The 23,170-nt window shown below is 48.3% G+C and overlaps 1 protein-coding gene across 14 annotated transcripts in view; it reads right to left on the bottom strand.

The window, feature by feature from the left end:
* Window positions 1–23,170, bottom strand: part of ERI3 (ERI1 exoribonuclease family member 3) — a 133,793-nt gene that overhangs the window by 59,646 nt on the left and 50,977 nt on the right. For all 14 annotated transcript variants that reach the window (XM_003812817.4, XM_063608028.1, XM_063608050.1 and 11 more), the window contains one exon: window positions 3,442–3,514. In XM_003812817.4, the coding sequence (XP_003812865.3) occupies window positions 3,442–3,514 (73 nt within the window). The remainder of the gene's footprint in view (window positions 1–3,441; window positions 3,515–23,170) is intronic.

Here is a 23,170-nt window from a genome sequence, read left to right as displayed (position 1 = left end):
ATATATATAATATACAATATATAATATATATAATATATAATATATATTATATATAATATATAATATATATTATATAATATATATTATATATTATATATAATATATATTATATATTATATATAATATATAATATATATTATATAATATATATTATATTATATATAAAATATATTATATATTATATATATTATATAATATATAATATATATAATATATAATATATATTATATTATATATAATATATATTATATATTATATATTATATATATATTCATTTACCGATGAAGAGATATATATATGTTTACCTGTGTGCATGTTATCTTTATACTTTATGAATATGTATGTATAAACACCTTCATGTCTGGGTATGCCTGCAAATATTTCTGCAGGTGACTGCTTATATGAATATGTGCATATACATGAAGGCATGTATGGATACAGACATGCAATTTGGAGTATACTCACTTGGGCTGTATGCATTCACATGCATATACATGTGTATATTTATACATGTGCATATGTGTGTGTGTGTGTGTGTATTGTTCAGGCCCCTCAGTGACAGCTCTGATCTCCTGGAGGGAGCTGGGAGCAGGGCCCCAAGTCCTCTCTAAGATGACAGCTCAATAAGAATATAAGATCATTCAATGACATTCCAAATGTCAGCAAACACGGGCCTGCTCCACTCTGCTACAGGGGAAGTAGGTGGCAGCAGGAGATGTGGAAACTTGGCCATTGAAAAGTTCCTATTTCCTGATGCAACCCACACCATTTCTGGAGAAGTAAGGGCAGCTGAAAGACATTTTGCCTCTTCTCAGATTAGAGGTGTTAGGAAATAGGCATGGTGAATTCATGCCCAGTTGCTCACTCACTAGGCAAGTCTCAGGTGACCAAGCAGACCAGGACCTTCCCCACCTTTCTCAAGGAGTAATGCTCTGCTGGGGGAGCAGAGGAGGAAGAGAGAAGAAAGGGAAGGGGGAAACACAAAGTAAGATCAAGGACAGGAGAGGACCCTGTAGAGAACCAGAGCCTGGGTCACACAGGGGACACAAGGCATGGAGTAAGTCTTTTACATAATATTCCTGCAACCTTGGCAATGACCTCTCTGGCTTTGCTTTTATCATTACTCTTTTTAAGCAGGAATCTTAGTGCAGCCTGCACCAAGTCACACAGCATAAAGGTCAGAAAGAGTACCATGCCCCTGGGCCTCCAGACTCAGCAGCCTCTATGTCCTGAATGGCTGTTGGTAAGGACTGAGCTAAAGTCCAGAGTTAAGCCATCTCTCCTGTTGGGCCTTTAAGCACACTTGCAATACAAAGTGGCTGGAGTGCAGAGAGGAAGAGGTTAGACCCCTTATGTCTCCCAGACTTGCTCAGCTTACCTCACACGAGGAAATCACAAGGCCAACTAGCAACAGAGTCCTCAGTTTCGCCTTGTACCTATTCCCTTCCTCTTCAGGTCAGCACAGTCTGCAGGGGAACCAAACTGAACAGACTCTGGACAGCCTGCCTTTACCCCCACCCTTTGGGCCAGCAGCACCAAGGTGGCCCTGAGTGACAATGTTACCACATGGGTCGGCTGCTTTCCTGCCTTTCTGCCAAGGAACCTGGAGGCAGGGAGCTATCCATACACCAAAAAGTCTAGTGAACTTCACAGGGTAATTGTTCATGGTCAGCGCCTGCCTCGCCTGGCCGGGCCTTCACATTGCATTTGCTGAGGCCAGCAAGCAGCCTCAGATGTGCTCTGACAGCTGGTATGCTATGTTCCAGGGGTCCATGCCTAGCCCCACCACATGCCTAGCTCTGCCTTAGGGGACCTCTATGGAACTAGTTCTCAAAGATGAATCTGTCAGCCAGCAATTACTCACTGAGCACATACTCTATACCCAGCCCTGGCCTAGCCACTGGAGACACAGAGAGGAACCAGACTTCATCTCTGTGATCCAGATGGCCATGTCTGGAAGGAAATACACATGGATTCAGTTTCAACTGAGATAAGTGATTTCCCAAGTGCCAAGGAACCTCAAGGCAAGAGACTGACTGCTGGGCTTCTCAGCAGAAGTGATACCTGAGGTGAATCTTTCAGGGCAGGGAATATGTCTGATGAAGATGACTGAGGGACATTTCAGACAGAAGGCAAGCCATAGGGCAAGGCCCAAAGCCAGGGGAGTGCGCAGCTTTTTCAGCACAAGAGGAGTAGTAAGCAGCAGTTGCCCAGTTTCATGGGAGATCAGCAGGAGAGGGGGTAGGAGTCAAACTGCAAACAAGCCAAGTGCAAAGCACCTGTCCACCAGTGGAAAGCAAAGGACTTCACAAATGATGCCACAAAGCATGGAACTAAGTCCAAGGTCATTGTCAGTGTGGCACAAATACTTATAAAGCTTTCTCTTCCACTGCTCCTCCACGTTTGCTTAGCTCCAGCCCCCACACACACCAAAAGCATGCTGCCCTCCCTGCCGAGAAAGCATTCTCTCCTCCTCCTATCCATATCCCACCTTCCTTGAATGCCCAGGTCAAGACTCAAATCCTCGCCATACCTAGCCTCACCCCACCCCCCTTGACCTCTCTCTTCTCTAAGCCCCCTGGGAGCCACTACCTTGACCCCCGGTGTGTTCTCCTTTCTCTGAGCTTCCTCTGACTGGTAGCATGAGGTTCCTGAGGCTGTTCCAGGACTGCTGCCCTTAGGTCAGAATGATTTATGGGGGTGAGTCTCCCTAGTGGACTGGGCCTCCTGGAGCAAGGATTCCTCTACAGCAGGGATACCCTGCTAGGAAAGTACAGTTTTCTAAGTGATTCATTCTCTGCCAGGGCTCACTATCGTAGCCACACATGGTCCTTGCCAGTCCATAGCCTGAGCACCAACTCCCCAGGTGCTTGATTCTACATAAGTTCCAGTCTCTGCCCTCATGTCCAAAGGGAATTGGACTCTAGTTTCCATGGCTCTTCCTCACATGAGCCAGGCTCTCCTGGAGCAAGGCAGGAACAAAGCCAACTTAAATGTACTCTGCCTCCCAACCAGAGTGATGTATCAGGGCCAGTTAGGAGGGTCAGAGGCCACATTCATGATGATAACAAAGGAGAATACTTTCCCAGAGGCTCAGCTAGTGCCATGTCTCTCCTAGAGACAAGCCAGCTCTGCCCACAGATTCAGCTGTGAGCAAGAGCCCCCCAAAATCTCCTTAACTGGGACTTCTCTGCCTGTCTGGGGGACACCAACTAGGGCAGTGTCATAATCTGCCCAGCAGCCGGATCCCCAAGCAGCTCTCCACAGTCAGAAATAACCACATTTCAGTGCATATTAGCTAAGGAAAAGGATGAAGTTAAGAAAAGAGAAGAACAAAAAGAAAAAGAGGGAGAACAGATATAAGAAAAGAAAGCAAAGGACGGGAGCTCTGAGGCACAAGAGCACCAGGGGAAGCACCCAGTTGGGGCTCAGACACAGTACCTTTTTCAGATTAATCCACTGCTTGAAGTAATCCGCCACTGGCAAGCCCAAGTACTGGCACTGGCCTGGGAGCCTACAAAAAAAAGGGAAGAGAGAACAAGTTGGGCGCATCCATGTCCCAGGTATGAAGTCTTAAGATGGGAAGTCCAACAGAGCATACAAGACAAACAGACCTCAAAAGGTCAACCCATTAGCCATGGGTCCCACCCCACCAAAGAAAGGGAACCCCACCTCCAGCACCATGGACACTGGGCTCCAGCTCTAGCCCTCAGATCCAAGTGTGAGAGCCCAAAAATTCTTTCCAAAATAATAGCAGCAGGCCACTATTTCCTAATGGCTTACAGTATGCCAAGTACCTTATATTTTCACATTTAATCTTCAAAGCAATGCTGAGACACAGGTACTGTTGTCTACATTTTACAGACGAGAAAATGAGATTTAGAGAGGTTACCCAAGGTCCCACAGCTAAAACATGATAGTGCCAAGAACTGAACCCAGTTCTGTCTGACTCCAAAGCGTATGTTCTTTCTATGCATTGGTTTGTTATTTTGTTACAGCAGAGAGGCAGACAGACAAGACAGGAGGAGAGAAAGGCAGAGTATATGACTTAGAGATAGATGAGCAGGGGTTTCAGCTCACATTTAAGCCTCTGGCTACAGGTTTGTTTCAGATAGAGAAGAGGCCAGGGAGAAGGATAAGAAGAGGTCAGAATTCAAATCAAGGGTCTGTTCTTGTTTTTTTTTCTTTAAATTAGAATTTATCAACTATCTCCCCCTTTAGCTGGTGATGGTTTTACTCAGACAAATCCATTCAAACAAACATGCATTGATGCTTAACAAGGGTCAGGAACTTACGAGTCAAAAAGTAAGATGTAACTCTTGACCATAAAGGGCTCAGTTTGTTCAGAGGTATGGGCAATGAAAGAAAGACAAAAAAAGCCTTAAGTTGGAGTATGGGGGCATATGCAAGGATGGAGGAAGACAATACTGGAAGTATCAGCCAGGAAAGATCACAGTCTTATTCCTAAGAGAAGAGCTTTGCTACAGGCAATGGAGAGCCTCTGATGAGTTGTGATTTACCAAGATTGTTGTGGAGGCAGCAAAAATAATAGACTAAAAGAGCAGGGTAGAAGCCAGTAGAGAGCAACAGTAGTGGAAAAAATGGTGATCAAGGAACAGACATTAAGATGTAAAGGAGGCCCCAGTGACTAAATGAAATGTGGGACCCAGTGAGAAAGCAGTAGACCTCTGCTTGGCTAGCTTCATGCTACTCACTAAGATAGATCCAAAGAAGTAAGCAGTGGCATGGAGAGCCTATGTGACATCTGGAGCAGGCCAGCTTTTGGTCAATTTTATTATTGTTTTAAAATGCTCTACCTGTAGCATACCCACTTTCTGCCCAAACTGTGGGAGAACTGCTCCCCTGCCCCATCTTTAGTACGCCACTAGAAGGAAGCATGAGTTTGGGAATGCAGTTTTAGATATATGCTTGATACGCAATAAGCACTCGATGTCTGCTGAGTTTGAGGTGCCTAGTTTGAGGCACCTAGGAGATATCTGGCAGTGGAATGGTGTCTCAGAGGCAACTGGATATCTAGTTTTGAAGAGAGGTCTGGAATAAGACCATGGATTGCCAAATCATTAATATAATTATTAATGTAATCATTAACCTAAGTAAAATTAAAGCCAGGAGAGTAAATAAGATCACCCGGGGAACAGAATAGAGCGAGGTGAGCAGAGGGCCCAGGCTAATGCCTTGCAAGTTTTATTGAGCTAAAATGAAACCAGGTTACCCCCATCAGACCATCATCACACACAAAGACCTTACTTCATGAAGCGGCCAGATCTAATTCTGGACTCGATTCTTAGAACATCCTTCCTTAAACACTAGTCTGTCTCCCTGTAACTTCTACCCATGGGTCCAAAGTATGTCTTTAGAAAACACAGAGAACAATACTTCCATCTTTTCCTCACAGAACCCTTCCAAGATCTGAGAGTCCAGAAAGCTTCCATCAGAGTTCCCTTCTCCAAGCCACATATCCTTATCAACTTCAAGAGTTCCTAAGGAGACAATATGCCATGAGTCAGGACTCACCCAACCTATCCCCATTCCCAAAGGACAGGGCCCCAGACCTTTTTCAGGGTATTAGACACCTAAGATGAGACATGCTCTTTTGACCCCACTTCATATTACCTGTGGTCAACCTAAACTGTGATAAAAGCATGCTTCCCCTTTCTGCAATATATAGAAATGATTTTTGAGTTTGAAATGTAAGTCATTAGTGTCAACTGCCATAGAGTGGTCAAGCAAGATGACAGCTGAGAAAAACCCAATGGATTTAGTAACGAGGAGGTCACAAGTAATCTTGGCGAAAGGGGCATCAGTGGACTGAGTGGGAGGCAGAAGGCAACCTGCAAAGTGTGGAAAGAGTGAGAGATAAGACAGCGGAGATTACAAGTGCAAAATCCTTTTCTAGAAAGTTTGGCTACAAGAATCCAGTTGAGATGACTGATTCCACTCCAGAAAGTTCAAGGCAGTCCGGCCTTCCCTCCATTACCCTTCAAATATTTGACAGATAGTAATAGAAAATTGATCCCTTTGTTTCAGGCAGTGTATAGTAAGGATTTACTTTTATAAGACCCAAGATATCTCACCTGAAGAAGAGGCTACTCTCAAACATCCAAGTGGCACAGTGACATTAACTACAACTGGTCAGTTTCCTGGAAGGGAAATTCTGGCTGAGGCCAACATGATGAAGGGGTATCCAGATAGATGTGCCCATGTGGGATGAAGGACCAAGAACATGAGGAAATGAGACAAGGTTTTTAAGGATGAAAGGTAGCCTTAGGAGCTAGAATGTGGTTGCCTAAGAAGCAGAACTGTAATCTGACAATAATTCTATTTCCTTCAATCTTTCTTTCATGTTCCTTATCCTTCATATTTGTGAAAATGCTTGCTGAACTCAGCTATTTTAGAAAAATCACATTAAGGTCTGTGAGTGAAGGGGGCCACCAGAAGCAGCAGAATCTACAAAGGAATAAGCCAGGGGGACTGGCCAGTAAAAGGCAGGGAGCCTCGATCTTATTCTCCCCTAGCCAACTGCAGTACTCTCTGATTCTTTTAGTTGACACAGGCCAGGAGTCCTTTTGGCTCTGGCTAGCCCTGGGAGAGGGATGGGCTCTCTCTTTAGCAGAATTTTAAGGGTAGACATAGCTGTAGGCATTTCCACTGCCTAGGAAGGGTCTAGGTCAGTAGGATGATGCCTATTCTTCTCAGAGGAAGACCTATCCCAGAGGGGCCACACTGAGGACAGACCAGACAGTCAGGTTGGATACTCAGCCTGAGATATGGCTCAGCAGCAGTCCTGAGTGCCATTCTGAATCCCATGTCTGACTGATGCACATGGGGGTTAGGCACTATAATTCTCACTCAGGGGCTCTAGTCACTTGCAGGTACACATGCAGTTTGTAGACTCACTCGCAGGCATTCAGGTTGCTGAGTAGTCCTCTGGGTCATCCTAGCCCTGTGACTCCAAGACACAAGCTGTACAAATGTAGCAGGGCCCAGCCCCATCTTCATGAGAGACATAGGGCCAAATGCCAGAACTTGAGCTTGCAAGTGCCTCATGGGAAGACAGTTACACATCTCTACCACACACCCTACCCCAGCTTAGAGAGGATCAAGACAGGAAATCTGTGAGGAAGGTGGGTTAGAGTGGTCATCATCCCTTACACAAAAGAGGAAACTGAGGCTCAGAGAAGAAAAGGATTTGCTCAATCATACAACAAGGCAAGGGTAGTACTAGAAACAGAACCTAAAGCTTCTGACTGCACAGGCATAAGCTGTATAGATACACTCAGGGCTCTTTACAGTCCCTGGGAAGGCAAAGCCTGGGCCTTAGAGAAGCAAGTAGCATAGTGGTCACTGCTCAAGGTCACACCTGGGTTCAAGGTTCTTAGGAGCCTAAGGTCGGTGGGTATCAGTGGGTACATGGTTCCACCAATTTCTCAGAAAAAAAAAGTTCCCCAGGCACAAAGGGTCTGAATGCTGTACATTCCTACCAGATCGTGATCCCAAGAAAAGAGCCACTGGCAGTGGGCCCTGGACTAGCCTGCGGGCACGAACGTGCAGGCAGGTTTATGGTGCCCAGGTCTCCATGCAGCTGGATTCACTGGGCACAAAGCTCCCCAACTGCCCAAACATCATCTGGTCATGCTTATTACTGTTGCCCAATGAAATTTTATGCACCGAGTCCACAGGTGTGATTTCCCCTTCTTTATGAGGGCCGGAATGACATCACTGATGGCCAATAGAAAAGAGCCAATTATGTCCAGGCCATAAAAAGGAATGAGATTTTTTTCAACCAAATCAAAACTTCCTTCAGCTTCATGAATGCAAGAGGCCCCTTTAAGGAAGGGTCCCCCAGTCCTGCCTGTGGGCTCTAAACCAAGGGACATGATTGCTTTCCAAAGACTATGGGTCTAAGGCCAAAAAGGGGGTCCGCCCTTGGCATTTATCATATGATCCTGCTATTACCACACTGGCCCCTCAGGGTCACCTGAAAAGATTAACAAGCCCTACCCTCAGACCCTAACCGGCTCCTCTCTATTCCATCCAGGGAAAATGAGATGAGATACTCAAGTTCCTTTATTACTCCTTTTGAATAACAGAAAAGAAAGCAAAGAGCATTCCCCCTACTTAGAAAGAAGAGAACAATATAGAGGAAACAGGGGTGTAAGAAACTGCCCCTCACCCCCATAAGCACACAGCACAAAGCAAAAGGAGCCAGCCTTCCCCACCCCACTCCTCATTCAGCCCTACCACCTGCAACTGAGCCATACTGGCTGGGCCGAGACAGCCCTGATGGCAAACAGGTGTGGCTAGCCCGGCGCCAGCCAAGGCAGGGGAGTAGCTCATTAGGGGAACACCCCCCTCGCTAATGGGTATGGCCATGGTGAAGCCCTTGTGAGCGGGAACTCAGCTTTGAAGATTAGGTGAGGCAGACGTGGGGGAGAGCCGCTAGGCTGAGGCAAGGAAAGCTGCACATCCATGGAGGTCTGCCGGACAGACTGGCAGACAGGCCTACAGCCAGGACCAGCAAAAGAGCAGGCACCATACTGGAAAAGGCGATGGACACTCTGGCTTCCATGCTTTCATCTCTTTAAGACTTAGGGGCAGACCCAACTCAGGGAGATGCATGTCATTCTCACTTTTAGCAGACTCAAACCTTTGAAGAGGAGGGAGACCAGCAGACTCTGGAGGCCTCCTTGGCTCCTTTCTCCCTCTCAAGAAAGGCTGTGGGACCTGGATCTTGGAGTGATGTGGGCTGGCAGTCCTGGTGCCCACCAGCTCCAGGACAGGCACATACTGTTCGCCTGCAGGAGCAAACTACTGTATTCCATGTGATATGCAGAAATGGGGGAGTATGGAGAGGCTCTGTCTTCTTCAAAGTCATCATGGGACCATGGAGGCACAGAAGGCCCAGGCTTGGAGAGAAGTGGGCCAGTAGAAGCCAACCAACCAGCCAGTTGGAAGATCCTGCCACAGGGACACCTGTGAGGGGTGGGTGGGCTTGCTTCCATGCAGAGTTGCCACACTTGCTCATTCCAATACACTCTCAAAGAATGCTGTCCCTAGCGGCCCTGCAGCTCATAACTGCCACAATTTCCTATGCTTCTCTCCAAGTCTTGAGCCTCAGGAAAGGGCCCATTCCCACTGGATCCCAGTCAGGGAGCCCTATCTAGTCAGAGCCTCCATGGGCAGCATGATTTGAGTCTGTATCCAGCACGTTCAGGCTACTCCAGCCGAGGTAGCACTTAGCTGGGGACACAGCTCTTTGTCTCTCCTGTTTCCGTTCCCCGACCCAGAGGAGATAAACAGACCCTGGGTGATATTTTCCTCAAGTTGAGGAGAGTAGCTAGTGATGGATGGGCTGGAATTTGGTTATCAGGAAGGGCTGTCAGCCAGAGGTGCCTATCTCCTCCCCCACTACGCAGGGCATCATTACACTGTGGCATCGAGGTAAAATATGACCAAGGGGAGGGAAGGAAGAAAGAGGGGAAGGCTGAGCTTACACACGGAGCAAATTGAGCAACAATGAGAGCAGGCACGAGGCTGGGACGTTACTTATCTGCCCGTGACACCTTTTATCTCTGCACAAATTGGTCCTTCCTCCCCCACTGCATCCTCTTATACAAACAGAGGCAGACACAATGTGTCACCACTGCAACAGCGTAGCAATTTAACCCGAATTAGTGAGGGGGTCAAGCTAGGAAATAGGGGTTTCTCATTTCAACAGGTTCCTTAGTCTCAGCTCTGAACTACCACATTGAGCGGAGGAGGGTAGAGAGAAGGCAGACTCATAATTGAATTCACTCTCTTGGCCGCTGCTGATGTATAAAAAATTAATGCATGAGCCTCCTACTTATCAAAGCTGGTTAGTATCTATCTCACCTGCAAGATCCACCATGTCAGAAGACACAGCATGGCAGGCCTAGCACTCAGTGCCTTTAGTCGGGATAGGAATCAGCAAGAACAGGAAGAGAAAAGCACTGCCCAGGTGGCCTGGAAGCATCCTCAAAGGCCATTGCCGGTTTGGTCTCAATCGATCTCCTTATAGCCAGAATCCCTTCTATGAGGCCTTATTTGTAAAGCATGTTACCCTTGGTTGGCCATAAACCCCTGCTAGAAGCCTACAGGATAGAGTGCTGGCGAGGGCTGGGGATACTATAGGAGATCACATCAAAGCTGGTCCTTGACAGTTCAAGAATACACTTCAGCCTACACAGAAAAAAGGCTGGCTCCACCTCCAACAGAAGATGTCCAGGTTGTTTTATGAATAACCCCTCAGACAGAGAGTCCCACACCGCTGCGCCTGAAACTGAGGATGCCACTGGCAGCACTGATGGCACTGACAAGGCAAAACAGCAAGGAGGAGAGGAGCCTGGCCTTTTCCCCAGTGACCTCGCCTACTGCAGGACCTGGAGTTACAGATGGAGAAGGCACCTTGGGACTCATTCTCCCCATCAAAGTTCCCTGATGGTGGGGCATGCGGTTCAACCCCTGTCCAGTACCATAGCTCCACTACACTAAGATAACTTGGTCAAATGACCATGTGTCCTGGGGTAAGTGACTTCACCTCCATGCCCTGCTCTGTGAGGGTTAAAGGAGCCAACCAAGGGTAACATGCTTTACAAATAAGGCCTCATAGAAGGGATTCTGGCTATAAGGAGATCGATTGAGACCAAACCTGTAATGGCCTTTGGAGATGCTTCCAGGCCACCTGCATTGACAAGACAGTGCCTTGGTCAGGAAAAGGATACTGGAGAAGGCTTGCTGGGGGTGACAGGAAAAGGGAAAGTTCCAGAACCACTCCACAGCTGCAAAACAAATTCCAAGAAGCTTGGGCTGAGGGAAGGAGATATGAATAGAGGAAGCACCTTGGGACTCATTCTCCAAATCCAAAGAATCAGCACACAAATACCAAGGAACAAAAGCCAAGACCCCAGGCCAGACACAAAATGAGAGAGCTTTCTACCTCAACCGACCACTTTATATTCAGGAGTATCACTGAGACCCAGGACCCTCAGACAGAGGCTAATGGAACCTGATTTCTCTCTTGAGAGAGCTTCCAGGCCCACTCAGAAGATAACCATAGCAGACACAGAATGGTCACTGCAGGAGTGACTACTGAGAAGTGGCCATCTCATTTCTGCTGGTGGGAGGGCAATGTCAAGGGCACTCAGAGACTCAGCTGCAATTCCCCAGGCTCAAGCAAGTGTGCGTGCGTGCACACGTGCAGTCCCTCCATTCTCCTCTGCCTGCCCACAGCCCTGGGGGGAATGCACTGCTGACTTATCAGCCCACTTTGCCCCCACACTTGCCCCCTTCCTCTGGGACGGCTGCAGGTTACAATTCCAACCACAGGTTTCAGAAAGATGATACACTTGCTGGAGCCTGCAAAGGGTCAGGAGAGAGTACCGTTTGAAATACCAGCATGACAGCTGGCTCCTTGTCTGTCTCTTCCTCCCCAACCCCCTCCCCAAACTTGTCATGGTACAAGAAGTCTATAAGCAGCCCATCAGCTTTAAATATCAGTGTGCGTGAAGCAGGAGCACGAGAGCGAGGGAGCGGGAAGCCGACAGCGAGCGCCTCTGTCGCCACTGCCTGTCAGGGAACACTAATGAATTTCACCACCAACAGCCAGGCTTCAGATGGGGGTGAGCTGGGGGCTGGAGGGTTTTCTAGGGAGAACTCTGGCAGTATTAAAACATATTTTCCCAAAGCCCTGTTAATAAATGTCATGGCGGAGCTGAGAACTATGGCCTACCACCAGGACTTCAAGGGCAGAAAGGGGTGGGGCAAGCCCCGCTGTCCTCTCAAACAGGGAGGAGAGTGCAAGCATGATGCTGGAGGGAGCTGGCTGAGCCCCAAGGTGAGGCCGGGTGACCTCGGCAAGCCTCTCACTTTGTCTTGCCACCGTTACCCTTCCACATCTCATCAAGGTCTTGGGATGCCTTTTTGAGAGGACTAGGATAAGAAGGAAAGGCCTGAGGCAGGGAGAGATGACCAGCTGTGCCTTCCTGGCCAGACTTACCACCCACCCCACCTCAACCAACTTCAGCTCACTCACTTCACAGTGAGGCCCCACGGCAAGGGGTTACAGGTCATGCTTCCAGATCCAGGCGAGGTGGGGTAAGAAACTCTGGCACCAGTCCTAATAGGAAGCTACATTTCCCCCATAGATGTCAGGAGCCAGAGCTCCTTATTATTTTACAGATAAAGGAATGGAGGATGAGAGTGGGAATGTGACTTTCCCAAGACCCTACAACTAGAAAGCAGTAAAGCCAGGAATCGAAACTAGGTCTCTTCATTCTAAAAGCCCTGTTCTTTCCACAATGCCACACAGCTTCTTTGAGGAAGGGCTGATCACCTCACTGTCTCCTGTGTGTCCTCTACTCTCAGGCTCTGCCCTTCCCCTCCACTTCCCCCTACTGGTACACACGCACCTCTGGCCTGGCACGGGTCACAGCTGCCATGTAACACTGGGCTGGGCTCCAGGCCAGGGTGAACCCAGCCGGGCAGAGAAAGCCCTGGGAATGAGCCAGGCCATCACCTGGGAGTCTCCACAGCTCACAGGACATGGCTGCAGGCATAAGCCCTCCCACGGGTGCCCTCTGCACAGCTCTGAGCAGGAGTGTCTGATCTGGCAGCGACCTGCTGTGCAGGGGGCAAATGACATTTAATTTCCTCTTGGTTTCCCTATAGTACAGACGAAAGGCCGTCACCTGCGTCTGGGTCTGGCGGCACAGCTGGAAGTGTTCCCAGACATGCTGCTCTGGAGAGTTCCCAACAGAAACCAGAACACAGGCAGTGCAGAGGGATGCTCCGTGGTCCAGGCTGCTGGTGCCATGTTGCTCAAATCCCTAGTGCCAAAGTTGCTCAAAGTCTCCAAAAGACACTGTATATGCACATAGCGCCTCCCTGCTCCATGACTCTTTATCCTATCTGCCAACTGTCTCTCATTTCTTCCCTATGGAGACCATATGAAGCATACAAGTGCCACAAACACGCTGTGGAACCATATGACAAGCACCTCCCCAGTGCCACAAATAGTCCTTAAAATTCTGTAACTTGTATCTCCCCAGCCCCTCTCTAGGGAAATAATAAGACAAGTGCCTCTCCGGTGTCCTTTCCATGGCAACTCATCAGGGAAAGGCACAGTGCCCCATCTGTCATGACTGTAGAAGTGCTGGAGCTGCCACCAGGGCCTGGCCAGAGCTCTCTTTCCTAGATGGAATGGCAGAAGCCCCAGTAGGGAGTGGCTATGGAGAGGAGGCTGAGCAAGTGATGGGAGGTTTCCAAGACACTGTGGTCAGTGCCTCAGCTAATGAGCTATTCTCTTTTTGGCCAGGGAAACCAGGAGCTCCTTAGCAGATTGAGCTGTCTCCAAGATAACTCACTCATCCCACTACAGTCTTCCCCTGGCCTATGGCCATCTTGACCCTATGCCTGAACTGCCGTTGTGTGGCCTACGATGCCCTCTGGAGGCTCCGCAGAGAGGCATCCTCCTAGCGTTCAGGATCTGGGTTGCAGTCTGACCTCCGCTCTCATATAGGTACTCAAGACACAGCTGTACCCTTAACCTTCTAGCTGGTCTCCTCTGCCCTGATTCCAGCTCCCCTGACACCTTCAAGAGGTATAAGCACTTGTCCTATACAGAGTAAGACTTCTGGGCGGGCATTAGAATAGGCTAGTGATTTTTAAAGTGTGCTCCATGGAGTTCTAGGGTTCTAAGGAGGAACATCAGGCTACTTCATGGACTGGGGTAAAAGGAGGAAGAATGGGAGAGGAAGAATGGGCAGGGCTTTTCCCCACATTCAACCAGGTTCACATTGGGCTTTAAAATTCTGTTCAAAAGAAAAAAAAGTTTAGTACTAAAAAAAATACTACCATTCCATCTCTCTACAGTGCTCCTCTGGATTCTCACAGCATTTGTGTTGTGCCTTCATTGTAGTGTTTTCATACTCTACCTTACTTACCCTATAATTAGGTATATGTGTGCTGGTCTTTCTGTCCTGATCACTTGGCAGTCCCCATAGTCCCCAGCACAGTACTTACAGGGCCCAGAGCAGCTCTCAACAGGTGCTGACTTTAGGCTACTACCGGAATGCCAGCACTTCCGGGATATGCTGGGGTCAGCACTTTCAATGGCAATTTCCAACAGGATTCCTTGGGAGAGAAGAGCTGCAGTGGAGGGTAACTGATATTTACTGAAAGGTCCTCGTGAAGATGTATATATAGCACATGCCACTCTTAAATCAATAAATGGGACACATCTGCTACCACGAGCAATCATCTAAATCAACTTTCAGGGGACCAAACAGACTTTTGCATTTGGCCAATCTTTGGGAAAAATGCAACAAATTTCAACAGGAAACATCACTCATTAGAAGCTTCCAAACCCTGTGTGTGGGACCATGGGAACATAGGATGATGTTCATCAGCTAAGCATTCAAGGGTCTGTCCCCTGGCTTCCTGTAGCCTGTAGAGGAATCACTAGTCCCATGATTCTGGCTATAGGACTGAGAATGGGTAAAGCCCCTTGGCCCCATCAACCAAGCCTACTGCATGGGCCTCCTTCTCCAGCTAGGTTTAGGGAGGGGGCCAGGAAGGCAAGGGACTGTGCTCGTCCTAGCTAAAGCCACTTGTTAATAGGCCCTAGATTCCTTTATCCCTGGGGAAAGGAAGGTAGCAATGAGCTCTCTTCTCCACCCCCCTCCACCGTGCCTCCCAGCAGGGCCAGGGAGGACAGCCATTAGTGTGTGCCTCAGCAGACAATGGGGAGGAGAAGTCTCCAGAGCAAAGGACAACTGCAGCAATTAGAATGCAGGGAGGTTCAGAAGCTATTTAACTGGGTGACCCCTGAGGTCGCTGCATCTGACTCCCATCCCTGGATAAATATTGTATGAGAGGGGAGGGGGCGAGCGAGGGAGCCAGAATGCTGCTCCTCCTTCCATTCCTTTCCCCACCCCACGCGCTGCCTCCAGCCACATACACCAGGAACATTATTTACAGTCCTGACAGTCAGAGCAATCACTCTGCTAACCAAGAGGGAATGGACAAAGTCGACTTACCAAAAATTGACTATGGCAATTGAAGAAGAAACCAGAGCTGAGCCAACACAGATGCAAGGCTCCCTCCACAATCTGGGTCCAGTTGAAGCAAATGTTCTGTAACCCTAAAACCCCAAACTACTGGCAGGTGAAGCTGGTCTCAATGGCAGAGAGTAAATCAGAAAAATAGAGCATCCTTCCACCTTTTAGGGGCCCCATAATGGAAAACTCCTGGCTCTCACCACTACCTAGGTGCTCCTTGGCAAAGATGGGAGTCCTAGCTACCTGCCCAGAGGAAGCCGAACCAGCTACATGCCACTTGTCCAGCTTGCCCCTTAGCTGACCTAGTTGGGAAAGGCCAAGAGCAAGAAAGTCAGATATCGCAGGAAGGGGTCAGGGTGGTGGAAGAAGAGAGTGTTTGAGTGCAGGCTGTGCCTCAGCCCCCACATGCACCGCTCCTCCAGTCCTGCTCTAATGCACCCTGACATGCCTCTGAAGACAGAGAGCTGTTTGCAGTCAGCACCGTGATTTGTTAGTAATTATTTCCATGGTGTCACATTGCTGTCACTCTGTTAACAAAGAGACAGGCTGCCTCGGGCTGCCTGCGAGAAAGAATCGCAGAGAAAAAGGCCTGTCAGGCTCCCGGGATTCTCTGGGCTGGCTGGCTTTCTTCCCCAAACCAACATCCTCGCAAGCTTTGGAAGAAACAGTTTTACAGAACTATCAAGTCTGAGTTGTGTCACCCTTTAGCCAGGGACACTGAGAATTTATCCCACCCACTCATAGTTGCCCTTCCCAAAGCCCTACAAAGCTAAGCCCCCAGAGTCCACAAATCATTCAGGCATGGGCCACTATGCCAGGTGAAGCCTTGAGTTCCCCGGCCTTCAACTCCTAAGACCTCTGCTCCCTGACTCATCATCTTCACTGGGGTGTTCACAGCCTCTCATGTGCTCTTAGGAACCCGACCAAAGAAACCTAATTCAGACCAAGCAGAAGCATCCACCCTATTGGCATGGCTGGGGAATAAGAAGAATATGATGGCAGGCCATCTTTGCCTCTTGAATCTGCCAGCCCCAGTTCAGGAGCATAGTGGCTCAGGTGCCAACACCCCTGTAGCCTTCATGTGCCTCTGCATCTGTGAAGAGACACTTATGGCGCTGTCTCCGCATGTGACCTGTCTTTCCCAGTGCCTGGATCTGCATAGCATCTGCACTAGGAGAACTGGTGGTTTGCTTTAGCACAAAGTAATGTCTCCATTACCCTGGCTGGGAATTAGAGGACAGATTGGCAAGCGCTGACAAAACAGAGGTCACTCACCTTACAGGCATGGAAAGTTGGAGATTAATTCTCTCCTCTCACAGAGGGAATCAGACTCCAGGATAGTGGAAGGGAAGCACCAATATTGAGAAACCCTTTCACTGCCAAGCAGCAGCAACAGCAGCTAATGTCACCCGTACCAATATCAGCAGAAAAGGAAGATAAAAGGCCACAAGCCCTAGAGAAGTCCTGCCAAGGTGGCAAGGGCTTTGCCATCTAGCTCCTGCAGAATCCCAAAGGACAGAAGAGCCTGGACATGACTAGGATTCTTCAAGCATTAGGTCCAAAAGGCAGACAGCTGCAAGCACTGGAATGCAAACTCCATGAAGGCAGGATGTCTGGGAAGTTTTCTTTCTTTATTCACTGCTGTATCCTTAATACCTAGAGCAGTGCAGAGCACATAGCAGGTTGTCAACACATGTGCTGAAAGAATAAATAAATGAGTCAATACAGCTCAAAGGCCACTTCCACAGGGGCCAGTCTCTCCCTATCACAAGACCTCAGAGAAGAGGGAGGACAGTGTGGGTTCCAGAATAGACAGGGAAGACCACATGGCCAAAGGACTGGAATTAGATTTGAAAGGGTGAGGGGGATTGGGACAAGCTGATGGGCATAGGGAGATTCTCATATTAAATTGAAGATTCACATATTCATTCAGCAAACATATACTAAATAACTAAATACAGTATAATAGATGTTCCAACAAAAAAAGAATAAATAAAATGTAGTATAATACAATGGAATACTACACAGAAATATAATAAAAAGCCTAAATTCTTGATACATACAATGCACAGGAATCTCCTATACATTATGTTATGCAAAAGAAGTCAGACACAGGTCGGGTGCGGTGTCTCATGCCTGTAATCTCAGCACTTTGGGAGGCCAAGGCAGGCAGACTGCTTGAGCTCAGGAATTCGAGACCAGCCTGGGCTACATGGCAAAACCCCGTCTCCACAAAAAAAAAAATACAAAAACTAGCTGGGCGCAGTGGCATGTACCTATAGTCCCAGCTACTCGGAAGGTTGGGGTGAGAGGATGACTTGAGCCCAAGGAGGTAGAGGTTGCAGTGAGCCAAAATCACAGCACTGAACTCTAGCCTGGGTGAAAGAAGTCAGACACAAAAGAGTATGCCTTGCATGATTCCATTTATACGAAAGCCAACAATAGGTAAAAACTAACCAAAACTAACAGAAGTCAGAACGGTGGTTAGTTGGCAAGGGGAAGGCATCACTGACTGGGAAGAGGCACGAGGGAACTTTCTGGGATGATGAAAAAGGTTCTTGATCTTGACCTGGGTGGTAGTTACCCAGGTGTATACTTGTATAAAAATATATTGAGCTATATACACTTCACATTTGTGTATTTATGCATCTGTACCTATTTCATACCTCAATTTTTTTTTTTAAGAGACAGGATCTTACTCTGTTGTCCAGGCTGGAGTACAGTGGCACAATCATGGCTCATTGCAGCCTCAAACTCCTGGGATCAAGCAATCCTCCAGCCTCAGCCTCCTGAGTAGCTAGGATTATAGGCATGTGCCACCACACCAGGTTATTTTTTATTTTTATTTTTATTTTTAATAGAGACAGGGCCTTGCTACCCCAGGCTGGTCTCAAACTCCTGGCCTCAAACAATCCTGCTTCAGCCTCCCAAAGCACTGGGATTCCAGGTGTGGGCCACTATACCAGACCTCAATTTTTTTTAAAGACCCAAAAACAAGCTGATGTTCAAAAAGGGTTTTAAAAAAACACAGATCTAAGCAATATCTCATACAAAGGAAAATATTTTCCAGGAGCACCAGTGGTTCCTTCTTGGAGCTTGGGAAAAAAGGTCTTCCAGCCTTCACTCTCTATCTGACAGAAGTCAGAAAGGCCCAAGCAAATGGGCCTAGGAAGGTGAGAAATGTTCAAAATACAAAAGAGTAGAGCCCGGGTCCCCCACCTAGGAGGTTGTGGCCTGGTGGGAAGCTGCATGGAACCTCTATTCCATGCCAGGTGAGCTATAGGAAAGCAGAGATAGGTCATACAGTCCAGCCAGGTGCCCAGCTGGTTCTGAGGCCCTCTGAAGCAGCCTGTCTGTTGGATTCCGCCACAGAACACAGAACCAGACTTCCAAAGACTGCCCTGAAGAGCCACCAACATAGGATCCAATTTGTCTTCCTGACAAACCCGGCAGAGACCGGCTGAGTTAGCCCAACTCTGGGCTAAGGTGAAAGTCTCAGAACATACAGCCCCTCCAGCCAGCAAGGAGGAGGTGATAAGACTCTCATCCATGGTCAAGGGGAGAGCCTCATATCAAATCCAGGGCCAGAACCAAGGCAGCAACACTTGCTTCTGGACCAGTTAAGCAGTAAAGAACCACTCAGTTATCAACTCAGGCCAAAGCATGAGGCTCCTACTGCCTTGAACATCTTGAAGCCTGATCAGTCATTAAGCAAGTATCTTTATCTTTTATCAGGGTTTTCCCTGAGCAGAATTTCCATTCCAGGGGTTCCTATAATCACTACAATGATTTAGACCCTCTGACACCTTCCTAGTGGGTGAAGAAATGAGGTTGCCACTGGGGTTCCACCCTACAGCCTAGAAGTGCCCAGAAAGTAAAATGCCAGAGGCCCTGTCTGCCACGGAGGGGTTGTGCTTGTTGATCAGACAGCAGAGCTTCTCTCCCAGTCCCCATTGAGGCACAAAGTCCTTCCAGAGCAGAGCAACTATCCCAAACTCAGGCTCTGAGGGAAGGACATGGGGTGAGACGCCTGTTGACTTGCAGCTCCAGGATCACATGGATAAGTGTGAAGGGAGCCAAGGTTGGGAACCAGAAGAGATGCTTTGGCTCCACAGAAACCTGCTCCTACCCTCAGGCCTGCATCTAGGAAATGGTTAATCCCCAGCCAAGCCCACCATCAGGAGCCCCTTTAGTGCCAGTTCTGGGCCCGGGGACATGTGCAGGAGGGGGCTTTCATGTTTGTGAGTAGGCTAGCCCCAGGGGCATCAGGCAGAGGCGGAGCACCCCTCGCTCCTCCAAGCCCAAGAACTCTCAGCCCAAGGAGCTGTCAGGCTAACGAGGCTACCCCACCACCACTCCATCTGAGCGTGGCAGGCTGCACCGCACGACTGGCTTCAGGTGGCTCTTCTTTAATTAATGGCATCCCGGGCTCTGCAGGGAGCTTCACCCCACAATGAATGGCCCTCTCTCATTAGAGGCAAGCCTGCCATGATGTATTCAGGGTGAGGGCCAGGATTCATTTCCCTGTCTGTGGGTTGGGGATGGGAGGGAGGGGAGAGGCAGCAGGGAGAGATTTATATCGAGTGACTTGGATTAGCTGCAGCTGAAACATGACCCTATCAACTCACGCTGCCTTCTTGGGGCTAACCCGGTGCACCTCTGCTGATGAGAGGGCTCTAGGGAAACTGAAAGGAGGGCAGAAGGTCTGGTTCCCACTCTCTCTGAGCTCAGACTACAACTCTAAGGCCCAGAATTCCTATACAACCTTCAGAACCTCCTCCCCCTGCCCCCACTGTGCACTGGGAGCCTGGGCTGATTCTGAGCCAACCTTACCCATCAAGAGACTTTTTATGGCCAGGAAGCTGACCCACTGCCCTCATGTTCACAGGACTGAGGCCCTGACTACAGCCTCAGTTGGCTTTTCTGCTTTTGTAGTAAGCAATACCCTCATTCCTTACATCAGAGAAGGAGGCCACGACATAATTTGCCCCCGTAACTGCCACCTGGATAGGACCCAAATATGTACTGCCACAGGGCATCTCAGACCTCAGGCCATCCCACACTAGGGAAAAGGCTCCAGGCATCCGTCTGACACAAAAACATGCAATCAGCCATTACCTCACTAGGACGATCCACTATGCTGAACCCCACCTCCAGGGTGGGGAGGTTCTGGGCACGCTATTCTACTTCCCTCCACTACCCTGACCCACCCACTCCAATGGCTGAGGAGGAACTGCGGTCTTCTAGGTAAAAAGAGAAATTGGGGCCTTTGTCTATCCAAGTTTCCGATGTACTTCTCACAGACTTGGAAAGGTCACCCTGCACTGTGCTAGCCACATAGGTGGTTGTAGGCCTAGGAGCTAGGTTGATTCAGACTGGTAGCAAACAGCACACAGCCCTACAAATTCCTCATGCAAATATCACTAAATATGACTTTCAACTTCGCTTGTGCTTGGGAGAAAAATACTCCAGAACCTGCCCTCTTTCCATTCTCAGCCCCCTTAGAATGCCCAATTCACTAAGAGAGCTGGAGGGTGGGCTTTCACCTGTCCCTGTCAGCCAATCAGAAGGCTGCCTGGCAGGCCTGCTGTGTCCCTAGGAAGGCCAGGCAATGCCTATCATCTACACACATTCACTCCATGTCATCCATGCTTCTTCCTGGCCGTTGTGGAGGAGCATTCATATCTCTTTCCTTCCCTACTCAGAAAGAGATGTAGCTCAGTTCCGCTTTGCTAAGCCCTATTTGGCAATATGTCTAAAAACATGCAAACTTAATTAGTTCAGGAGGGGAGCCCAAGCACTTGCAATGACAGATAAAAGTAATGGGAAATGAGACAAGTCAGGACTGGCAGGGAGTTCTTACTCAAGCCCCTTCCCCCAGCAGGCTGCTAATCAAAGGTGATGCAGCTCAGTGCTGGTACCAACTGGTACACCTGTGGGCAAGGGGCAACGGTGCGATGCCCCATGTGCTTCCAAACATAAATACAGAATAGAGGTGTCCAAAGTGAAGTTGGCTGAGGTTTCCTTAAAACAGACCTGAAGATTCATTAACTTGTAACCCTGGAAGGAGGCTCTCAGGCAGCCCCTAATCATCCCCACCACATCTCCTGGCCAACTGGGCTCCCATATCAAATGAACTTAACAGTCCACACCTCTACCGATACCAAATGAGGAACCAACAGCCCACGGTGTCAGAAAACATCCCGAGGCTCTGCCACTCAGTGCAAACAAAGGAGAGGAGAGGGGCATTCCCACCGTGTATCACCAAACCACAGCCCATGAAGGAGGACGGTCAGACAGGACTGTCGTTAAACACATGGTTCCAGAGTCAGAATGCTCAGGTTCAAATCCCTGCCCTGCCACAAACAGGTTATGTGCCCTTGACAAATTACTTATCTCTCTAGGCGTCAGTTTCCTCATTTGTTAAAAAAGGATTATAAAATGAACTTATTCCACAGAACTGTGGTAAGGACTAAATGACATCATATGTGAAAACAGCACAACAGGGCTCCTGGTAAGTAATAAGTGCTCAATAAACACTCTCTTTATTCTCTGATGTTCACTTTTCCAGGAGTCCCAACCCTCAGTTCTGGAGGCACACATCTCTCAGAGAAAGCATTTCGCACTGCTCCTGGGACCAAGCTCCTCCTCCCTGGCCTGAGCCTGTGGGCTATCTCACCCAGTACTCACCATGGAGGGCCCAACACACAGTGGCAGTGAGGAAATCCAGGGCTTCCTGACATTAGCAGCATAGTTCTCTAACTCTTCACATTCAGGCTGGTGTAGCAAGGCCTGAGAATTCCTCCTCTAGTCTATTTGTCCTGTACACTGGCAATGAATGCTTCCTAAATCTACCTACTAACAGTCCTCTGTTGTTCTTCCTGAGCAGAGATTCCACAGGAACACTCCATTACTTAGTTGTCACTTATTCAACAGTTATTTATTGAACAACTACTATGTGTCAAGCCTTGTCCTTGTCCTAGGGTTACAACAGTGCTCACAATCTAGTGCGAGAGAAAGACAAGTAGAGGCAGTCACAGCACCATTTTATGTATTAATGTGTACATGTGCTCCAGGAAAACAAAGGAAGGCACCTAGAGAAAGAAGAGGGATCACTAGGAACTGGCCAGCTCATGCATGTGGCTGGTGGGGAGGGGTGTGGGGGTGCCACAGAGAGTAATGAGAAGTGAGGCTAAAGATGTAAGCAAGAACCTTGAAAGTCCCAATAAACAGTTTGGACTTTACCCTTGAGGGCAAGGGCAAACCTTGAAAGGTATTAAGCCGAGGGGTGACATAATCTGCTGCAATTAGGAGAATGGAATAGGAGCAGCAAAACTGGACTCAAAGAGACTAGTTAGAAGACTTTTGTAGCAATCCAAGAAGAATATGATCATCTTGACTAGGGCAGGGCAGTAGGGATGGGAAGAAAGGAATAAATCTGAGAAACCTCTGGGAGGCAGAAGCAACAGGATTTGGCAATTAATTGGTGTGGATAGAGAAGGGATAATTTTCAGATTTCCGACAGAACAACTCAGTAGGTGGTGCCAGTCATTATTTGAGGGAATGATGGAGGACAGGGTGTGAGAAGAAAGATAAACATCTGAGCTTGAAGGGGCCTATGGACGTCTAGGTGGAGATGTAGAGTAGGTAGCTGGATATGCAGGTGTGGCGTTTAGGTGGCAGATGAGGCCGATTTCTTTTCTCCAGTTGGAGAAAAAGATTAGAAGACATCAGCATACAGAGGACAGGTGAAGCTATGGCAAAGACGAGATCACTCTGGTAAGTGTGAATGTGTAGAATAAACAGAAAAGACAACCAGGATAGAGATCAAAGAAACACCACTATTTAAGAAACACCAACATGAAAACAAGGAAGGAAAAAAGTATTAATATCTACCCAAGTGACTGAGGAGGAGAAGCCAGAGAAACAGAAAACATAACAAAAGTACAGATAAAGATGATTTCAAGAAGATTGAAGTAGTCAGCTGTTGAGCAATGCCAAGAGGACTCAGCCCGACCCGCAGCAAGCACGTCACTAGGCCACCCTTCCAGCCATCTTCCACATCCCCACAG

The sequence above is a fragment of the Pan paniscus genome, chromosome 1, assembly GCF_029289425.2.
Source record: "Pan paniscus chromosome 1, NHGRI_mPanPan1-v2.0_pri, whole genome shotgun sequence".
Classification (NCBI taxonomy): Eukaryota; Metazoa; Chordata; class Mammalia; order Primates; family Hominidae; genus Pan; species Pan paniscus.
Note: the sequence above shows the minus strand (reverse complement) of the source record. Positions and strands in the feature narration are given on the sequence as shown.